Source organism: Thermobia domestica, chromosome 5 (genome assembly GCF_964235325.1).
Source record: "Thermobia domestica chromosome 5, izTheDome1.hap1.1, whole genome shotgun sequence".
NCBI lineage: Eukaryota > Metazoa > Arthropoda > Insecta > Zygentoma > Lepismatidae > Thermobia > Thermobia domestica.
The window spans coordinates 89,523,882-89,542,590 of NC_137458.1; the positions used below are offsets into that span (position 1 = coordinate 89,523,882).

At 37.4% G+C, this 18,709-nt stretch overlaps 1 protein-coding gene across 1 annotated transcript in view; it reads right to left on the bottom strand.

Moving 5' to 3' along the window:
* Positions 1-7,143: 7,143 nt before the first annotated feature.
* LOC145685161 (uncharacterized) overlaps positions 7,144-18,709 on the bottom strand; it is a 64,556-nt gene continuing 52,990 nt past the window's right edge. The window contains exon 5 of the mRNA XM_081757514.1: positions 7,144-7,415. Within this exon, the coding sequence (XP_081613640.1) occupies positions 7,144-7,415 (272 nt within the window). The remainder of the gene's footprint in view (positions 7,416-18,709) is intronic.

Consider the following 18,709-nt stretch of genomic DNA (forward strand, 5'->3'; position numbering starts at 1 on the left):
AAACAGAAAATAGAAAGTATAATAATAAATGTAAGTTGAAAGCGGAACTCGGATAATAAACAGAAGCTAAGTTGTCGTCACGCGTTAATGTTTTAACTTTAGCAATCGTAATGTCAGGAGGTAGGAGACAACAACTTAATATATGCTCGTAAACCTTTTATCTTACTATTTATAGACTAAAAGCTATGGTAGTCTATCAAATAAATTCAGTCTTTCTGATGTAAATATTTTTTAGTATAATTTATTCGAAATTAAATTACATTGCTGTATCATGAAACGACGTAATATGAAACATGCTTATAGAGTCGAGGTAGTCAATTTAAGCTTCTGTTCGAAACCAGTTTTCATATTTTTTCAAACAACAGTTCTGTTTAAGCGACAGTAACATATTCCTAGTTTCTGGCCAAAAGAGGAACGAACATTAGAAAAAAAAACACATAAAAACAGAGTTACAAAAACTACGTTGTGTGACATTAGTGATTTTCATTTTGAAAGCTTAGAGGACTCGTGTATATTTCGCTCATGGTGAAATTTTCTAATTCACATAAAGAAATTTTAAAAAATATCAGTTGCGATTAGATTTAAACTATTACTTGTAGGGCTTTAGTGGTTCAATGTTAGAATTTACTTCTGGTGCTATAGATGGTCGGTTCAATTCCTGTTTCCCCATTTGATATTTCGGTATCCAAACACCGTGTGTATGGGTTTTCTCAAGTTTATCCCGTTTCCTTCCACTCTCTTAATTGCATCCTTCATTATCCATTTAGTCTGAGTCAAAGTTTCATAAATAACTTACAAATTAAATTCAAATACTACGATTCCGGTCAAGTGTAGATGGTCCACCACTCTTAAAGTTGCATGGCTCTGTGTCACTGAAACAAACATCTAACAAATTTACAACTATCCACCACAAAACCATCATTGTTACCAAAATGTTGAAACTTGAACGAATTTCATATAAATTAACACGCAAACCGTAATATCCGGTCCCTGTGGTCTAATGTGTAACGCGTTAGAATTGGTATTATCCGCTGAATTTAATCTTTACTGACATTTTCCAAATTGATACTTTAACTGCACGTAAAACATGGAACACTCCAGGAATATTATTTTGTACCTTTTATCCGGCGTTGAATACCCGATATTTGAAGTAAAGCCGAGAACTCGTTTTCGCTTTAATATGTATTGGGGCACCTTGAACGACCTTATCGTTGTCTTCAAGCTGAGAAATAATCCTGGGAAATTATCACAACCTCTCAGAGAGGTCTCGAAAGCAGTATCGTCTAAATAGTACAATCATCAAAATATTTCTTTGAATTCAGAAGATTTTCTGTGGCAGAAAAGCTAACTATACTACAAGAATTATTAACATGTGTGCAAATGTTAGATTACCACGATAGATACAATTAGTTTCTTTAGATTTTTGGCTCTGATTAGTGTTCGTAGTTTGAGATACACTGCGGAAATCAATTTATTTAAAGAATACCTTTCACAAATTTTTAAAACAATACTCACAAGCATGAATACATGTTTTCATGACTAAAAGCAATGAGGCAAATATTTCTAAAGATATATACATTTGAAATTTAATTATTATACGCTGCGATAGCTTCTTCCTTTGGTTGAAAGTGTTATCGAAGTGTTTCGTGTGTTTTGGGAAGAATAAATTACACGAAGCAAAATATGGACAATGCGTCGCATTCAGTTGAAGAAAGACTTCACTTTCCTGTATAAACTTGAAACTTTTCACTGCTAGGTGTGGTCGGGAATTGTCGCGAAGTAGGAAAATGGAGACTTTCGGTGGGCAGTCTGTATTAACACCAGTAAAGAAACTGTTGTACCTGGGTATATGGGTGAATTTTGAAGCCAAATATATTTCCATGGACTCTCGATACTTACACATTGTACGTTCATGCCCATTCCTCTTTTAGTTAGCTCACAACAAGCTCCTCAAGTGTTAGCTGGATATGTGGTACGCTGATCTTTTGTAATGAATCTTACTTATTCTATTGCCTTTACGATTTTGCATAAAAATATCTACAATTTGTATGTAAAGTATTGTTAACGGTCGCTTCAGGACCAAAATCAATTTGGCAAACCAAACAATTTACGAATGAATGTTATGTTGACGCCATACAAACCTCTATAGTAGTGGTAGACAGAGATAGTGATATTGTGTTTCAATGGTCCAACCTTACTGAATTACCACTATTTGTATTTGAATTTTTGGCAGGAGCATTTGCTTCCTTATTATATTATCGTAACAATGTAAACATTCATTCTGATAACTTGGAAGTGGTGTATTGTTTAACCCGCAAGATTTGTGGATTGTACTAGTTGTTACCAATTGCTCATTTTGTATATGTACTTAATAACTAGCAAATTGTATATGTTGTTACTGATGAAAATAAATCAGATGAGGTTTCACGAGCTCTCGGCTCCATTTTGCAACTACCCTCAGCCAATCAGAGCTCACCACCTGGCGACCAGGTTTACAAAACCTGAGAGCCAGGCGGAGAGCGCTGAATTCGAGCAAATTTAGGGTACGAGCAGGGTAGAGTAGAGCGAGCGTGGTACTTCTGTCGATTCGAAAGACTTCAGAGTAAGTTTTGTAGATTGAAGGTCATATGTCTGCCAAGTTTGGTTAAAGTTGCTCCAGGCGTTTCTACGTTACGCTGGAATATACATTGTATCAGATACAGTTAAATATTGGTGGATGTGCGAGCAACACCATCGGCACTTTTTCTGCAAATCACCGATCCAATTGACATACTCGTTCGTCCCTAAACTTGTGATTGAATGTCGTTATGATTGTATTCTAAGAGGTTGGCGAACCGAAATTATGGATCGATACTAATCTCAGCCATTGGAGATACTTTATATTTCGCCCTTTCTCACTCTGCCACAATGCCGATAGTGTTGAAATTAGACTTTCAGACTTTTAGGAATAAAATTATTAATCTTAGGGGCATCGAGAACTATGGATTCGACAATATTATCAATTCGGCAACATTAGATATTTTAGTTTACAAAATCATGGGTTGGGGTTGTCGGTTCTAAATATCTAAATTCTTAATTTCTGTTATCTGGAGCTACGAAAACTGATGAGGCCATAGTACACATGCACTTTTAGTCAAATTGTAGCGATGTCATGTAGCGGTGCTATGAATGTTTTGCTCCGATCGAAGTAAACACCGCAAGTTTCAATTCTTGTATATTAGATTAGGTTTGAATTTATTGCAAGGAGACGGGGGCTTACAGCTTATAGTGGGATCCAAATCACATGAGCTCCCACCGGCGAGTCTTCCGTGCAAAAGGCGCGTACGCTATTGACATAACCAGGATAGAGCTGTCACCTCTTGAATATTAACACATAAATTATTACTTGAAGTTAATCTCAGATCGAAAATCTGGGACTTGGGAAAAATATACTCTTCTACCAATGTTTAATTCTTGCTTAGGCCAAATTATGCAAATTGCAACACCGAAATATGTTTTTTTTTACCAATACTGCTTTTACTACTAATATAATACTGCGGCTTCACTATTGTCTATGGTCTAACTACACAGATTTAGTGAATATTTAATTAGAACTGTGTCTTTCATTATTACTAGGAAGTTAGAAATTATATTTTTGGGCTCTCGACATCTATAGCGATTTAGCCGTCGCTTGGCGAACGCACTATCAGACGAAGGTGAACGAAGGAAACGGTGTGGAACAATTATGCTACGGACTACCCCGGCATTTACCTGCTGTGAATGAGGGGAACCCACGAAAACCTTCACTCAAAATGGTTGGCCTGAAAAGATGTTACTTTTTCGCCCGAGTGTACCACACGAGGCCAATTTTCATTATTATTATTATTATTATTATTATTATTATTATTATTATTATTATTATTATTATTATTACTATTATTATTATTATTATTATTACATAATTGTCTTTCGAGATGATAAATCCAAAACTCCAAATTCAGTCAATAATTCTTTAACAACGTTGGGTTAACAGTTAAATTTTCACACCAGTTAGACTAGTTAATAAATATGCGACAACTGAAGAACTTAAAAGCACTGTCATTTATCTAGTCAGATGATAGTAATAAAAATAATAATACGATGAATATTAGTACTGTATTACTATGGTCAATTGAGTTTAGTAGTGTTGGTTGCTTTTTCACCAACACTAAACCTACCCTTTGATCCTGTGGATTTAACTTTTCTTACACGATAAACGTATAAGACACTCTTGTATAGGAGGTAGCATTTCTAGACAAAGTACCTATATTCTTAGTAATTCTATTTTAAATAATATACTCAAGTTGTTCATTGAAACGATCAGTTTCAAATGTAGTAAGGTTACATAATTTTTAATGAATATGATTTCTTCTTGACAGTACAAAGACTGAGAAAGAATCTGACTCAAAACCTTCTTTACACAAATTTCGCCCATATTCTTTATTAATATTTTAAACCAATCTGCATTGGGGTACGAACAAAATGAATCAGAAAAATATAATAAAAATATAACTTAATTGTTAACTTTACCTTGATATCCAGTGAAGAGATGAATCCTGAAGTGTTTTTAAGGCATCAAGGGAACTATTCTGAACAAAATTTGTCCATTGAGAACGAAATGTTTTCCAAAACTTACGTACATGCATTTTGCTGTTGCTGTAAATCAACAAAGTATTTTAATTTTAAATAAACACGTTTACTGTGAATGTCTTGATGCCAATATTATTTCTTAATCTTAAGAATTATCTAATGCTCTGAAGAAAACAACGTCAATGTTTGTAAATAAATATTTCTAAATAGGTATGTATTTAGTATGTTTTGATCTACATATATATATATATATATATATATATATATATATATATATATATATATATATATATATATATATATATATATATATATTCATTTGACTCATTTTCTATTTGTTAGATATTCAGCAATCTCCTATAGTACTTTTTTCTGTTACTTTGTATTTCCCAATATTCATGGAAATTTGTTAATACGTAACAGAACATGGAAGATTTAATACGATATTATTTTGTTAGCCATTATAGATAATAGGTAAAAGCGTAAAAGTCTCCCTCTCTCTGGACAAATCATGAGGGCCTAAGAGTTAAAGATTCGACACTTTCCAGACTTCATCAGTAAGAGAACTGATGTAAAGGCTTTACGTTTTCTTGATTTTGGCATTCAGCGAGGTGGTATACAAGGTGCATTCAAGTTATAACACCTCCAATTTTTTCTTCAGAACAAGTAACAGATCCGTGATCACTCGTTGTCAATACGTGACAGAGGTGGCAACACCAAACTCTAGTGGCAGTGGTTTTTGATATTTACGATACTTGTAAAATTGCAACGTTTTCATAAAAAAACAGCGTGTAATCAGTTGCTCTCTCCATTTGCTTAGCGTGACGCCGCTTGAAATTCATCGCCGATTGAGTGAGACATGAGATAATGGTGTCATGGGTGTATCTAATGTGCTATCGTGGGTATGACAGTTCAAAGAAGGGTGAACGTTCTGTGACAACAATCCATGGCAATCGGGGCCTCGCAGAAGCCTTCTGACGACATGATCAAACATATGAAGAAAATTGTTTTGGAGGAGAACCGAATGACTGTGGAACGCATTGCCTGCAAAGTTGGCATTTCTATAGAATCTGTCAACACAATCCTGTATGAAGATCTGAAAACGTGAAGTGTCCACCAGGTGGCGAATGCTAATGGACGACCATAAGGTTGCGCGCCTGACATGTTCTTACGCAATTTTGACGCGTGATGACGACATGAATGGGAATTTGTTTTAATTGATTGTGACAATGGATGATATATAAAATGCCGTTTTCCAAACCTGGAAACAAGCACCAGTCATGGTCAATGAAAGCACACAGATTAACCACTATGAACAAGAACAATAAGTAAGCACCAGTGCTGCAAAAATGATGATGGTCATATTCTGGAACTGTGATTGAGTAATCCTTTTAATTGGGTTCCAAAGGACACAACGGTAACAGGTGAATCCTACAGAGAATTCTTTATGAAGCAGCAGCTCTGTTCATAATTGCATGAGAACCGGCCGGAATGGGCTGCACGTGTACCCTTCCAACAAGAAGAAGCACCAGTAGTTTCATCGTGAAAACAACTTAGAAAGAAATTTTACATGCTCTCTACTGACGAGACCTAGCTCCTAGCGACTTTTTCTTCTTTTCAACGATGAAAAAGCACTCTCCGTGGTTGTACATTCACTAACCGTGCTACTATTGCATCAGAGATTATCCAATGGTTGAAATAAACGTTCGCTGCGGTCATGAACATATGGTATCGACGAAGTAAAAATGTGTACGATTGCATGCAGATTACGTGGAGAAGTAACACAAGTTTCGTAGTTTTCGTGTGATTAGTTAGTGAGAAAAAAGACTGGTATTGTAACTTGAATATGCCTCGTAAAGGCTCTATACTTTCTTGACTTCACCATTCATTGACATGATCTAAAAGTTGTAAATTTTCTTTGGTTCACCATTCATGCAAATGAACTAAAGGCTCTACAATTTCTTGACTTCCGCATTAATGGAGATGACATAAAGGCTCTACATTTTCTGGACTTTCGCATTAATGGAGGTCATGTAAAGGCTCTACACTTTCTTAATTTCCTCTTTTGTAAAGGTTACGTAAGGGCTTTGTATTTTCTTAACATCGGCATTCATGGAAGTGATGTAAACGTTCCATACATTTCCGTTTACTTCGACACTCATAATGTTGATATAGGCAGTATCAAATTTCTTCGCTTCCGCAGATTACCATTTTAAAGGAAATTGAAGAAACTTAGAGAGGCATTCAACAGAGAGTAGAAACGAAAACATTTCTAGCTCCCACTGGGGATGGAAGCGAGGTCGCTTAGTGAGCATTAGATATTAGCAAATGATAATATTGTAACAAAATCCTTAAGTTTTAAACAACGTATGGCAAATTTAAGACATATCTTTATTGAAGAATAGCATTTAGTTTTGGACCATATGAACCTAGGAGAGAAAAATTTTACAGACTCTTACTTTTGCAATTTGTAACATGATGTAACTTGACACAAGGGTTTTATATGTACTGTTTATAAGTAATAAATGAAAAATATTACCTTATTTTCACTTCTAGGTGCTCAACAGAGTTACTTCTTCTAGGCTCAAGGTTTGGCATGTAAACCCAACGATTGTTTATAAAGACAACTTTTCCTCTTCTTATGTTGTTTTGCAATCTTTGTACTTCAAACTGCAACCCCACTTTATTTTTCTGTTTAAAATTGAAGAAGGCAATGTAGATTACTTGGAAAGTGAAGAAGAACAGAAACTCAAGAAAAGAAACCAAACTGATTCCTAAAAACAGACTTCCAACACCTCCAAATGATACTGTGGAGAGAAGAGAAAAGCAACAGTTAAAAATGCATATTAGCTTTAAATTACCAATTATAATGTTAAATGTAGTTGTAGAATTATCGTCAATTAACCCTAGAACGGATATGCGGTGTCTGACAGACTCCATAGAGATAACTAAAGTGCCTTGTGGTATAATAAATCTGCATCAAATCTTCATCTTTCGTTACATCTAAAATCTAAATGTGTTTTTGTAACTTACGTAATTTTAGCCTTGTGCAAGCAATAATTTCCGAGATTTCTGTTATTTTGTATCACTACTCCAAGTGTCCATACCTGGGGTCTCCCAGATCCCAACAAGAAATAATTCATTATTAGTAATGCTATACATGAACATTGTTAGATAAATGCATTTTATTGTCATTTACACATAGACTTAAGTTTTTACAACTGTTTTGTAAATTGTGTTGATGATTGAACATTTTATTAACATTTATATTAACATTTTATTATGTTAACATTTAATCTTAATACTTGTCTATCAAACGAAGACTCATATGTCTACTTGACTATAAAGAAAACTCATTATATTTGTTTGTGATTTTTCTCTGTGTAGCCCTTTTTCTCTTAGTTTCTGAGATTATGAACGTATTTATGAACCTGCTTGCCAATAATGCACCTCTTTTATTCATAATTTTAATGACATAAGGGAAGTAATCTACTTCAGGTGAAGTTAGTTTTACATTTTTACGTTCGAGTGTAATCTGGTGTAAGTTTGAAGACACGCTGACTTCCCAGTAAAGATGAGTTCAGGAAAAGGAAGACCGAAGATTCAGTGAGTCCGAAAGATAGTAACTTTAGAGAAGTTGTGTCTGAGTGGCTTGCAGAAGAAGGAGATTTATCTTCTGAGGGAAGTTCTGAAGATAGTCATGAGGAGAGTGATGCAGAAGGATACTTCGAAATCATACAGCATACGTGATCCGTAACAAATAGTTCAAGTGAAATCGAATTTTCTGATGGCAACGAAACTTGTTTTTGGATTCCGCCTTTAAATTCTTAACGCCTTTAAAATAATTTGCAACAAAAAAATACTTAACGCATTAACTGTTACCATATAGAAGGTGGATCATTTATCTTAAAACAGATCTTTAATTTCTAAATGACTAAACAAAACCATTGTAACTTTATGTAACATAAATATTGACTGGTATAAATTGTCTGAGGCACCTTGTAATTCCACCAGGTTAACAGGCTTGCCAACCCAACATAAAGTTGATTTTTTCCATTGTAAGATTAAATATGTCAGATTATTACATACTGTAAATCTACAGGCTGAACGAAAGCTTAAGATAGATACTTCATTCATTATTCAATGTTTAAAATTAACGAGGCTACAGTATCGTAAATATCCCAGCTTGAGAGATTCGTTCCATACTAATAGCGCAAGAGAAAAAATGAAAAGAAATCTTTAAGATTTACGTCCCACGGTTATGCCGGTTAGGCTAAAGGAGACGGTGATAATGAGAGATGAGTGAAATGGTGGAATGAAGAAAGTGGGAGGAAACGGGAGAACCCCGAGAAAACCCACGAGCACGGTGTTGTCCACCACAAAGTTCACTTGGCGGGGGCTGGGATCGAACCCGGGACCCCAAGCACCAGAGGTGAACGCTCTACCACTGAGCCACCGCGCCCCCCTAATAGCGCAAGAGAGACGAACGGGGCACTGTATATTTCAAAGTACTAGAGTGTCAAATATTATAATCATAATATGGGGATTTCAAATAAATAAACATATTTATTGTAAAACCAGATCTATTTCAAAAGTACTTTAGATGCTTTTCAGTAGACGTAAAGATCATAATGATAATACAACAATGTACTATTTCAAACCCTTTCGGAGAAATGAAAATGTTAATGGGAATTACTGTATGGCTTAAAGGTGACGTATATCTGGAAAATGTTTAATGTAGTTGTTACTTTGATTTGTTTCGATAACATTACATCGATATTTATCGGTACCTGAAATATCAAAAAGTAATTGTAATTACATAATTTAAGTGTAATGCAACTCCAGAAAACTGAACACAAGAATTAGTACATAAGATAAACTTTCTTTCTATCATTTGCATTCATTTGCAGCGATGAAGTTTAAACATTTACTAATGCGATTTCCGTTAAGAGCTGTCGATAGCGTGTTGTAATTTCATCTATTGAAAACAATTGCTGTTGTATTACACTGCTCAACAAATTTTCACTTTTTATTTTCTACAGAAAGGAAAGTAGCCAATCTTTATAGATTTCGAGGCGCTGAACACGAATATCACACTTCAAATTAGCTGAAAGCTCAGGGTTGCCAGTAAATGTGGAATTTACCTTAAAAATTCATGTTATTCACATTTATTTTGTTAGGTTTTACTCAGGAACGTATAATTACGTCCCTATTTACCGTTGCGGAATGTGTTATAGCTCTTTCTATTCGACGATGACCGTACTTTCCGAAAATTTAACAATCATTCCGGTAACCGGTACCGTTGGGAAATTATATACCCATATATTCGAAATTATCCCTTTTTAGAGGAAAATCCAATTTTTTATTTTTTTTGCTGGCAACCCTGCAATAGTAAAATTATGATTTATATATGAAAAGTAACCTGTCAGTATTGGGAATGTTTTCTGCAAATGTCGTCATGATCGAAGCGAGCCGAACTGTGAAAAAAAAAATATTATCCTTTCTACCGAAATACCGAAATTTTCCCTACCTTTACAACATGTACATTAAAAATGTAATATTGACTTCTGTATGCCGAACAGAACTATAGGACCATACATTTAGACAATGTAACTATCATTTCGGTAGTCTGTACTGGGGTGGAGGATTTTATGCGCTGAAATATTGCACGAAAAATTCCCTTTCTGCAAAATTCCTACTTTTTTCTGCCTACAGCTGGCAATCCTGCAATAAATAACTGAAAAGAAGGCTGGAAAAGTCATTCTAAGACTGGTAACATTATGTGACATCAAGAAGACCGAACTGAGAATAAATATTATCCTTTGAACTGCAATCCTGCAATAAATAACTGCACTAGCAATCCTCGGATAAATATAATCATAAAATATATGTTGAAACCAACAATTTATATTCTAAACACATCGACACAAAAAAAGTTTTTTTTCCCATGGGATGACTGTATTGTCAAGAAATTTCGAAGGAGTAAATGTCACACGTACTTAGGGAACAAATGAATTGCGTTGTTGTTATAATAGCAATATACAAAGAAGTGTAACAACGGTTTTGCTGCCGTCGTTAAGCAAGTTGTACTTGTTGGATCTGGCAACAATGCGTAAACCTCACTCAAGTGCCCACGATCCAATCACCTGATCATTTGACAGGCTGAAACTTGTTGGCGGCGTTCGTGTGTGTGTCCGCGCTCTCTTTTACTGTACTGTAAGGTGTCTTGGTTAAGAGGTGGTTGGTGATGACTGTATATACTGTTACACAGTTGTGCCTCGAAGTCCTAGGCCGGACTCCAAATTATAGGGCGAGACGCCCGCGCGTTTCAAATTGTGTGTGCAGTAAGGGAAAGAGAAATAGGGAGAACGGAGTCAGGTGAGGTCCAGATTGAATTATCAACCTGATGCCTCATTGACACCAAACCACACGCATGGAATAGTGGTATGACCCTGGCTTTGATTTTACTCAGGTCACAGAGCCGGGTCCTAGATGTAATATTTAGGAAATACCACGCAAGTGATAAAGACATGCAACCTATTATGTAGTTAGAGTTAGGTGTAAAAAACTTAAAAATAAATGTAAAATAGGAATTTCAATTCCGGCGTGATAGAGAAAAATCATAGAAAAAACCTAGAAGTCTTAACCACTATTGAGCATGCGCGTGAAGAAGTCTCTCCCATGCTCGATGAGGCTCGTGACGTCGCCTTCGAGCTACGTCAGAACTGGCAGAAATGCGTGGGACGTAACGTCTTTATAAGCGAGGCCTGCTCGCCGCTCCGGTTGATTCTGAAGTCGACGATCATCGAGTGTGTGTGCTCCCTAGCTCCGGACGCTTAGTATAACAACAGGTATGTGATTAATTTTTTCTAAGTTCCCCCTTCAACTAGAGATGATCACTTTGAGATTTGTAGTAGCACTTTGAGAATGTTTAATAACGAATACGAAGTCCCTTCAATCTGAGACCCAAATTCCCCCTTCGAGACTTAATAGTTTTCCCTTCGGGCCAATGCAAGTTGCGATGCACGAAGTTCATGTTTCACTATTTTCAATAAATCGCGGTTTAGCATAAATCCTTCTAGCACCCATTGAGTATTATAGGGGTTGTGCTCCCACTTAAGTAATGTAGTCTAACTTCCAAGTTGTCATTCCAAGTAACCGATTTTGTAAAATTCATCTGTATTTTTATTTTTATTTTTTTCTTAATAAATAGTCAAATGTAACGGTCTCTTTGATTTAGTCAAGCTAAACCCACCTAATTAGATTCAACTCACAGTCTTCATGTGTTACCTGGGTTTCGATTCCTAGTACCAAGCTCTACCACTGATAGTGCACTTTCCCATCATCTTCGAACCAGTAAGCCGAAGACGTTTTTCGAGACCGAGGCTAATAGGGAGTTGGACTCCGAACCAACTTTGTAATACTGGGTGGAGAGTGAAGAAGTGATCTCAATTACGATTTCACAAAAGAAAGTGTACACAATTGCTACGCCAATCTCAGAACAACAAAACATCACATATATAACAATTTATGGTGTTCGGTGTTCGCCGGGTAGCCAACTGCGTGTTCTTGAATCTCTAAGCAAATCTCTGGTGCTCATTCACTTTATAGGGGAACCAACTATCTCAGTTGTCCTAAAACGCGATTTTAGCAAATCGGGAGTGATTTTTTTTTACCGAAGAGCTTTCACTAGATAAAAGTGAAAAGTGTACGCAAAGTTTTCTTTTGACTAGTCAAGTGGGTTATCTGTAATATGTAAAGTCAGTAAAGTTCAGTGGCGTACTTAGCCTAGGCGGTGTTCAGCCTTTGACTCTGATATACAAATATAATTTTTTCTGCTCTAAATAGTGCGTTTCACAAGTAGTGAAGTGGCGACGAAAAATTTTTTATTCTCAACTTCTCTCGCTTTAAGTTGTTATAAGTCAGCGGAATAGTTGCTAGGTTCCGCAGAGCAAGACTCAGTTCACCTCACGACGTTTCTTGTGTAGTAAGGGAAATGGAAAATCGGGACGCGAGTGTTAAAAAGGAATTCAGCTCTTGTCTCATGTACTTGCAAAACTTTAAGTCTGCTTATGCTTCTGCTCGCTTTGGTAGGGTCACAGTCAGTTTTATCTCTGGTCAACAGAACCTCCCGTTTTACGGGATGAAAGTTCGACTAGTTTGTCCGGCGATAAGTGGCTAATACCTTTACCACTCATTTGGGGAGGATCACAGGCAGGTTATCTCTAAGACAGCAGAACCGCCCGTATTACGGGATGAAAGTTCGACTAGTCTGTCCGGCGATAAGTGTCTAAAATCCTTTCCCATGCAAAGCTTGGGGGTCACAGGTATCTTATTCTCTAGGTCCAGCAGGGCCCCTCTGTACTAGGGGTGCAAGCCCGACGGCTGCCTGGGAATAACTGCCTAAAACTCACCTTTATGCAAATGCAATACCTAAAATTAAAATGCAAGTACATGAACCAATGGTTGGATGATCGAAGTCCCCCTTGTGAATTTAAAAGCAAAATGTTTTGTAGTTAAAAAAAAAGTTGAAGTTCTTTTAAGAAAAGAAAAGAAAAAGAAAACAAGTTAAAGAATAGAAGTAAAAAGTAAACTTCTCATAAGTGAACAAATAGGCATTAACTGTTATAAACAGCTGTCTAGTCACTTTCCGTTTTCCGTTCTAAAAAGTAAAGCAAAAATTTATAAAGAAAGGGAAGTTGAGTATTTCAAGTTCAAAGGAAGTTAAATGAAGATATTGAAATAATAATAAGTCTCATAATACGTAACAATCTGACGTAGTATTTCCGAAGGAAGTAGCTATCTATGATTAAATTCTTACTATATCAGAGGAAATAGGTTGATTACCCACTGCCCTGGTTTGAGAGGCCACTGACTTGAAAGAAAAACAGATTTATTCATCAAAAATGAGTTTCGCGCAGAAAATAAAAGACAAGCTATTAGATTTAGGGCAATCGCATTGTCCTAAGACACCCACGGGCAAGCACCGTTATATTTTAGATCGGTGGAATAATTATTATTGTATTGAGTGCAATAAAATAAGTCCACGGGCATTCTCCTCCTGAGTTTGGTCGTTGGAAAAAGAATCCATTACCGAGATACTTGGATACCTGGAGTCAGCCCAGATATCGTGAACCAGCGACCGCTAGTCCTCCTACTCCAGGTGCCCCGGCGAGTGGCTGCGATCTAACGCCGCTGGCCGCGTCTAGTCCTATCCCGACTAGAAATGATATAGAAATACAAAGTGTTGGTTCAAGTGAAAAACCAATGCCAGCTCCTAGGACGATATATGTGAATTCAGATACGGACGAGACCCCACCGGGGGTAGATCCAAAAAACTCTAGTGAATGAAATAAATTTAAAAGATGAACTAGAGGTAGCCGAACTAATAACTGCAGGTCAGGAATGCCCGCAGGCAACAATTGAGATAGAAACAACAGCAGGTGTAATACCTGATGTCCCCTCGAACCAAAGTCCCTTAGATAATAATAAGTTAGCTGATAAGGAAAATAGATTAAGTGACTTAGTGTTAAGTTCAGAAAATAAAGACATTGGTGTATCAAAAGGACCAGATAGCCCGGTAGCGCTATATTTTCCTATAAAATACGAACCGTCAGATCCTAGAACGCCGTTAGAAATGCAAAGACCGACCTTTCAATCTTTTTATGCCGGTAGTAGTGATGAAACGGTTTATGCCGAGATCGGTCCTAGAACCATGTATGCTAACTTAGATACTGAATCACGAACATCAATGAATAAAGAGCCAATTTACGAAAATATTGGTCTCGAACCCAAGGCTTTCACGAATAAAGAGCCAATTTATGCAAATATAGGAACCGAACCAAGGGAAACGAAAATTGAGAACCCTGACGAGAATAATGAAAATGAATCGCGCTCTTTGTCACAATCTAACGATGAAGCGTTATTAGACCAGATTAAGCATTCGTTACAAACAGAACTGTCCCCAGCAGTAGGAAACTTAATTCGACCTTTAACTAAACAACTACGAAACAAGAAAGTACAGGTCACAGTTGTTCGTCGCCAAGGTGACGAAGAAGAGAAATTAGGTATTTTATTTCAAGCGGACCCCTCAGCCCCCTTTGAAGATTTATTACCTGAGGAAAATGTAGTTGGAAATTTTGATATGGAAATACAGACCGACGTTTTTCAAAAGAAAGATGTTAGTGTTCAGACCGAATATAAGTTTCCTAAAATGATCCGGATTGATACAGACCGTGAACTTAAGGTTCTTCGGACAACTGCTACTCAAACCAACCCTGTCATGTTTGAAGACAGCCTCACCCTCCAAGAGAAACTGCAATATTTGGACAGTATAGATAACGTACTCAGTGTAGTTAGTAAAGTTAGGCGGTCAAACGGAGATATTAGTAGTGCAGATTCAGATGGGGGTGAATCGTTGAAAGACGATTGGTTAGGTTACGAACTACAGAAATTACAAAACGAAGAAATAGCGAAACTACAAGACGACAACCCGGAGTCTCCTCCTGCGTCATCCATGGAGGATGAGACAAAACCTTCGTGGAACTCCGAGGAAGAACTCCGATATGACCATTGGGATCCTCCCACGGTCTCTACTCCCCGAGCAGCGAACCAAGACCCTCCCACAGAGTACACTGACCAGAGAAATGACCTCGTCGCCCCTGCTCCAGTTGAGAGAAGGTTAGGCGAAGAGAAGGAAAGTGATGATGTTTTCCCCTCAGTTTGCTCTGACCACCAGAAGCAAATTGAAGAGGAAGAAAAAGAAAATAGCGATTCCTGGTCTGAAAGTAGAATAAATGAAAATATTGGTAAAATCTTTGATTACGCGGAGTTTGGTGCGTCTGTAATTTGTTTAGATGAAGTAGAAAATAGAGACGATCCCTCAACTTCTCCAACCCAAAGAGAGTCTAACAAACTAACTGATACTGTTAAGAATAGTGATTTACAACCTTCAGCTAGTACCAGTTCTAAATTTAGCTCCTATAATGAACCTAGTGAATCACCTGCGACTAAAGAAATGAAAAAGTACCAACAAGAGGAAAAGTTAAATCCCTTACAGATAGTGTTCATTTTGCCACCTAGTAGCGTAGTTACACCCATGGCCCCCATGGAGAAATTAGAGTTTAGCGAAGGGGAAAAGACCGAAAAATCAGCATTCAGCGAACAAGATAGATCTTATACCTCAGAATTTAGTTCAGAACAAACCTCCGAGTTAGAAAATAGAAGTGTAACTGATACCGACTATAGGTCCGTTTCTGAAAACTTCAACACCTCGGCTTCTTTAGACAGGTCCTTAGATCTGAAAGATGAGCCCGTTTCACATTCTTCAAGTGACGATAAGACCTCTGACAAGCAAGAATCAAATTTTTCGTCCTTTTTAAAAGTAGATCCTGAGGATAAGCCTCGTATAAATTTAAAATCTGAGCAAGAAATTAAGACTAGTCCGGTTACAGAACCATCAATACCATATAGTTTTGAGAAACCTAAATTTACGGATACAGTAGTAACAGGCAAAGTTAGCAACCCTCCTCCCGAGGGTGACAATCAAAATTCTCCTATTAGTGCTAAACCACAAGTCTTTAAGATCTATCCAAATGTTGAAATTCCCTCCTTCTCTGGTAATAGATATGAGTGTGTGGAACTTTTTCTGCAAGAATATGAATTAGTGGCTAGCATATATGAATGGTCGACTCTAGAGATAGTAAATTACCTTCCTTACTGTCTGAAAGGGGAAGCTTTCTCCTTTTATCTAGTAGACCTAGCAAACATTTTACCTTTAAACTATAACGAGATGAAGGAAAAACTTAAAAAGGCTTTCCCTAGTATTGAGTATACTGCAAGATTAGAATATGACGTTGATACAAGAAAACAACAACCCCATGAAAGTACTTTAGCATTCATTTATAAGTTAATAAAGGATTTGAAATTTTTACGAGGTTGGGTTAATGAAAGTGAATTGATGAGTAAACTTAGAATGAGTTTGTTGCCGGACATCCTCAATAAGCTGATGCTTGAAGTAGACGATTGCGATAATCTCGAACAGTGCCTACAATATCTTAGAAAATTTCACAAGGGCACAAAGATTAGTTAGTCAGAGAATTAGCCATGACGTATTATGGGAAAATGACCGCTCGGACTGGTCATGCATTAAAGAACAATACCAACCAGGATTTGTACAGATTAGTTCTTGTTACACAGACGAAGTAGTAGCAGAACCGGGTTACAAAACGTATAGGAACAATCACCAAAATACCTATGGCCTTGGCCATGGGCAGGCGCAGCTTTGTACAGTCAAGATAAAAATAGGAGACCGCTGGGCGCAAGCTCTTATCGATTCTGGCTCTGAAATTTCGATAGCTTCAAAAACCCTTTTACCCCCAAAATTTCCACTAACGGAAAGACTGAAGGGTTATGTTAAGCTTCGTGGGGTTGGTGCCCAGCCCACGGATTACATTCCTGTGGTGAGAATAGCGTGTTGTTTCAAGGATCACTTGAAAACAACCAAACGAAGATTTCTAGACGTAGCTATAGTTGACCCACAGTTTTGCGCCTATGACGTTATTTTAGGGATAGATTTCCTGCACAAATATGTCACAACCATTCATTCCAAATACATGGAACTAGCAGATAAAGACGGGAAACATGTCGAAGATCTATGGTTTACAATCCCAAAAGGTACATATGGGCATCGTCACGGTGTGATTCATACCCTAGATTTAAAGCATGTTAAACGATACCCACCATCAGTAGGAAAAAGATCGTATAATGAGTTCCAATCAAGACCGAACGATAATGCTAGACAAACGGCTTTCTCTATTCCCCCTCATACAAACAAACCAATTTATAGGAAACGGAACCTCCCACTTAGGAGGAAGGATCTGTCTCCAGAATTGGTCACCGGAAATCACATAAATCCCGTTGTTAGTGTAGCTTATAAGAGACAAAAACTCCCTGTTAAGGAAATTACATCTCGTGTATTCGTGTGTTCCCGGGAAACTACAAAAGTTCCCTCGGAACCTACGAATAGAACGAATAGAAAAGTCAATAGTCGTAAAAAGGCAAGACGTAACCGAACTAAGAAAATCAAGGTATCTTCCAGTGCTCCTGAGCTGGAACTTACCAATTCACCTGACTTAGAGAGAGAGGAAAAGAATCTATGCAGTTTTGACCCTCAACCAGGCCCTAGTGGAATTTTGGCCGTTAGTTCCACAGATAGTTCGGATACAGAGACTATACCGAGAAAGAAAGAGAATGCGTCTTATGCGACAAGATATAACAAAAAGAAGCAACACTCTGTAAAACCACCCCTGGCCTCCCAGGCGCCTCATGAGCCTGTAGAGGAAAAATCAAATAGCGGACATTTAGAAACATTAGGAAAACAATTGATAACGCAAGGAAGTGTAAATGATCCCGCAACCCTCCCTGATCTAGAGAGTTCTGCTCAGGATCATAGTCAGAAAGAGGTCGTGCCAAACCCCTTGGGGCTGAACGACGAACTTTTTGATATCTATCCGGACACTACCTATAAAGTACACCTTCCAGCAAATGTCCGCGTGCCGTCCAAAGCTTCTTATGACATAGAAATTACCGCGCCAACCGGGAACGTGCATATTTGGGAATTTTTACCGTCTAAAGGAATTCGATATTGGCACTCCTGTTTGATCCCAAGAGGTCCAGTTTTTACTGATAATGGAAGTATTACTCTGACTATTTTTAATAGTTCAGATCGAGCCAGATCTTTGTCTAAAAATCTTTATTTAGGGAAACTTGTTCCCCAGGGCGAGTCCTTAAATGACAAAACGGATAATAATGTACAGGCCGTTAATCAGATCATACAACTTACTAACAAAGATGAAACAGAGGACGTGGAAGTCCCTGAACAACCCCAGAAAGTCCCCCAAACAAAGGAAGAATTAGCCCAAGCATTAAATATTGGCCCAAACTTAAACCCCGAAGAAAGAAATCAATTGCTGGACTTATTGATGGAATTTAGGGACGTTGTAGCCTGGGACAAGTCCCGTCTGACTGCGGCTACCGATAAATTTATGTGTCCCCTAGAGGTCATTACAGATATACCTGTTTCTCACCCCCCCATATAGAG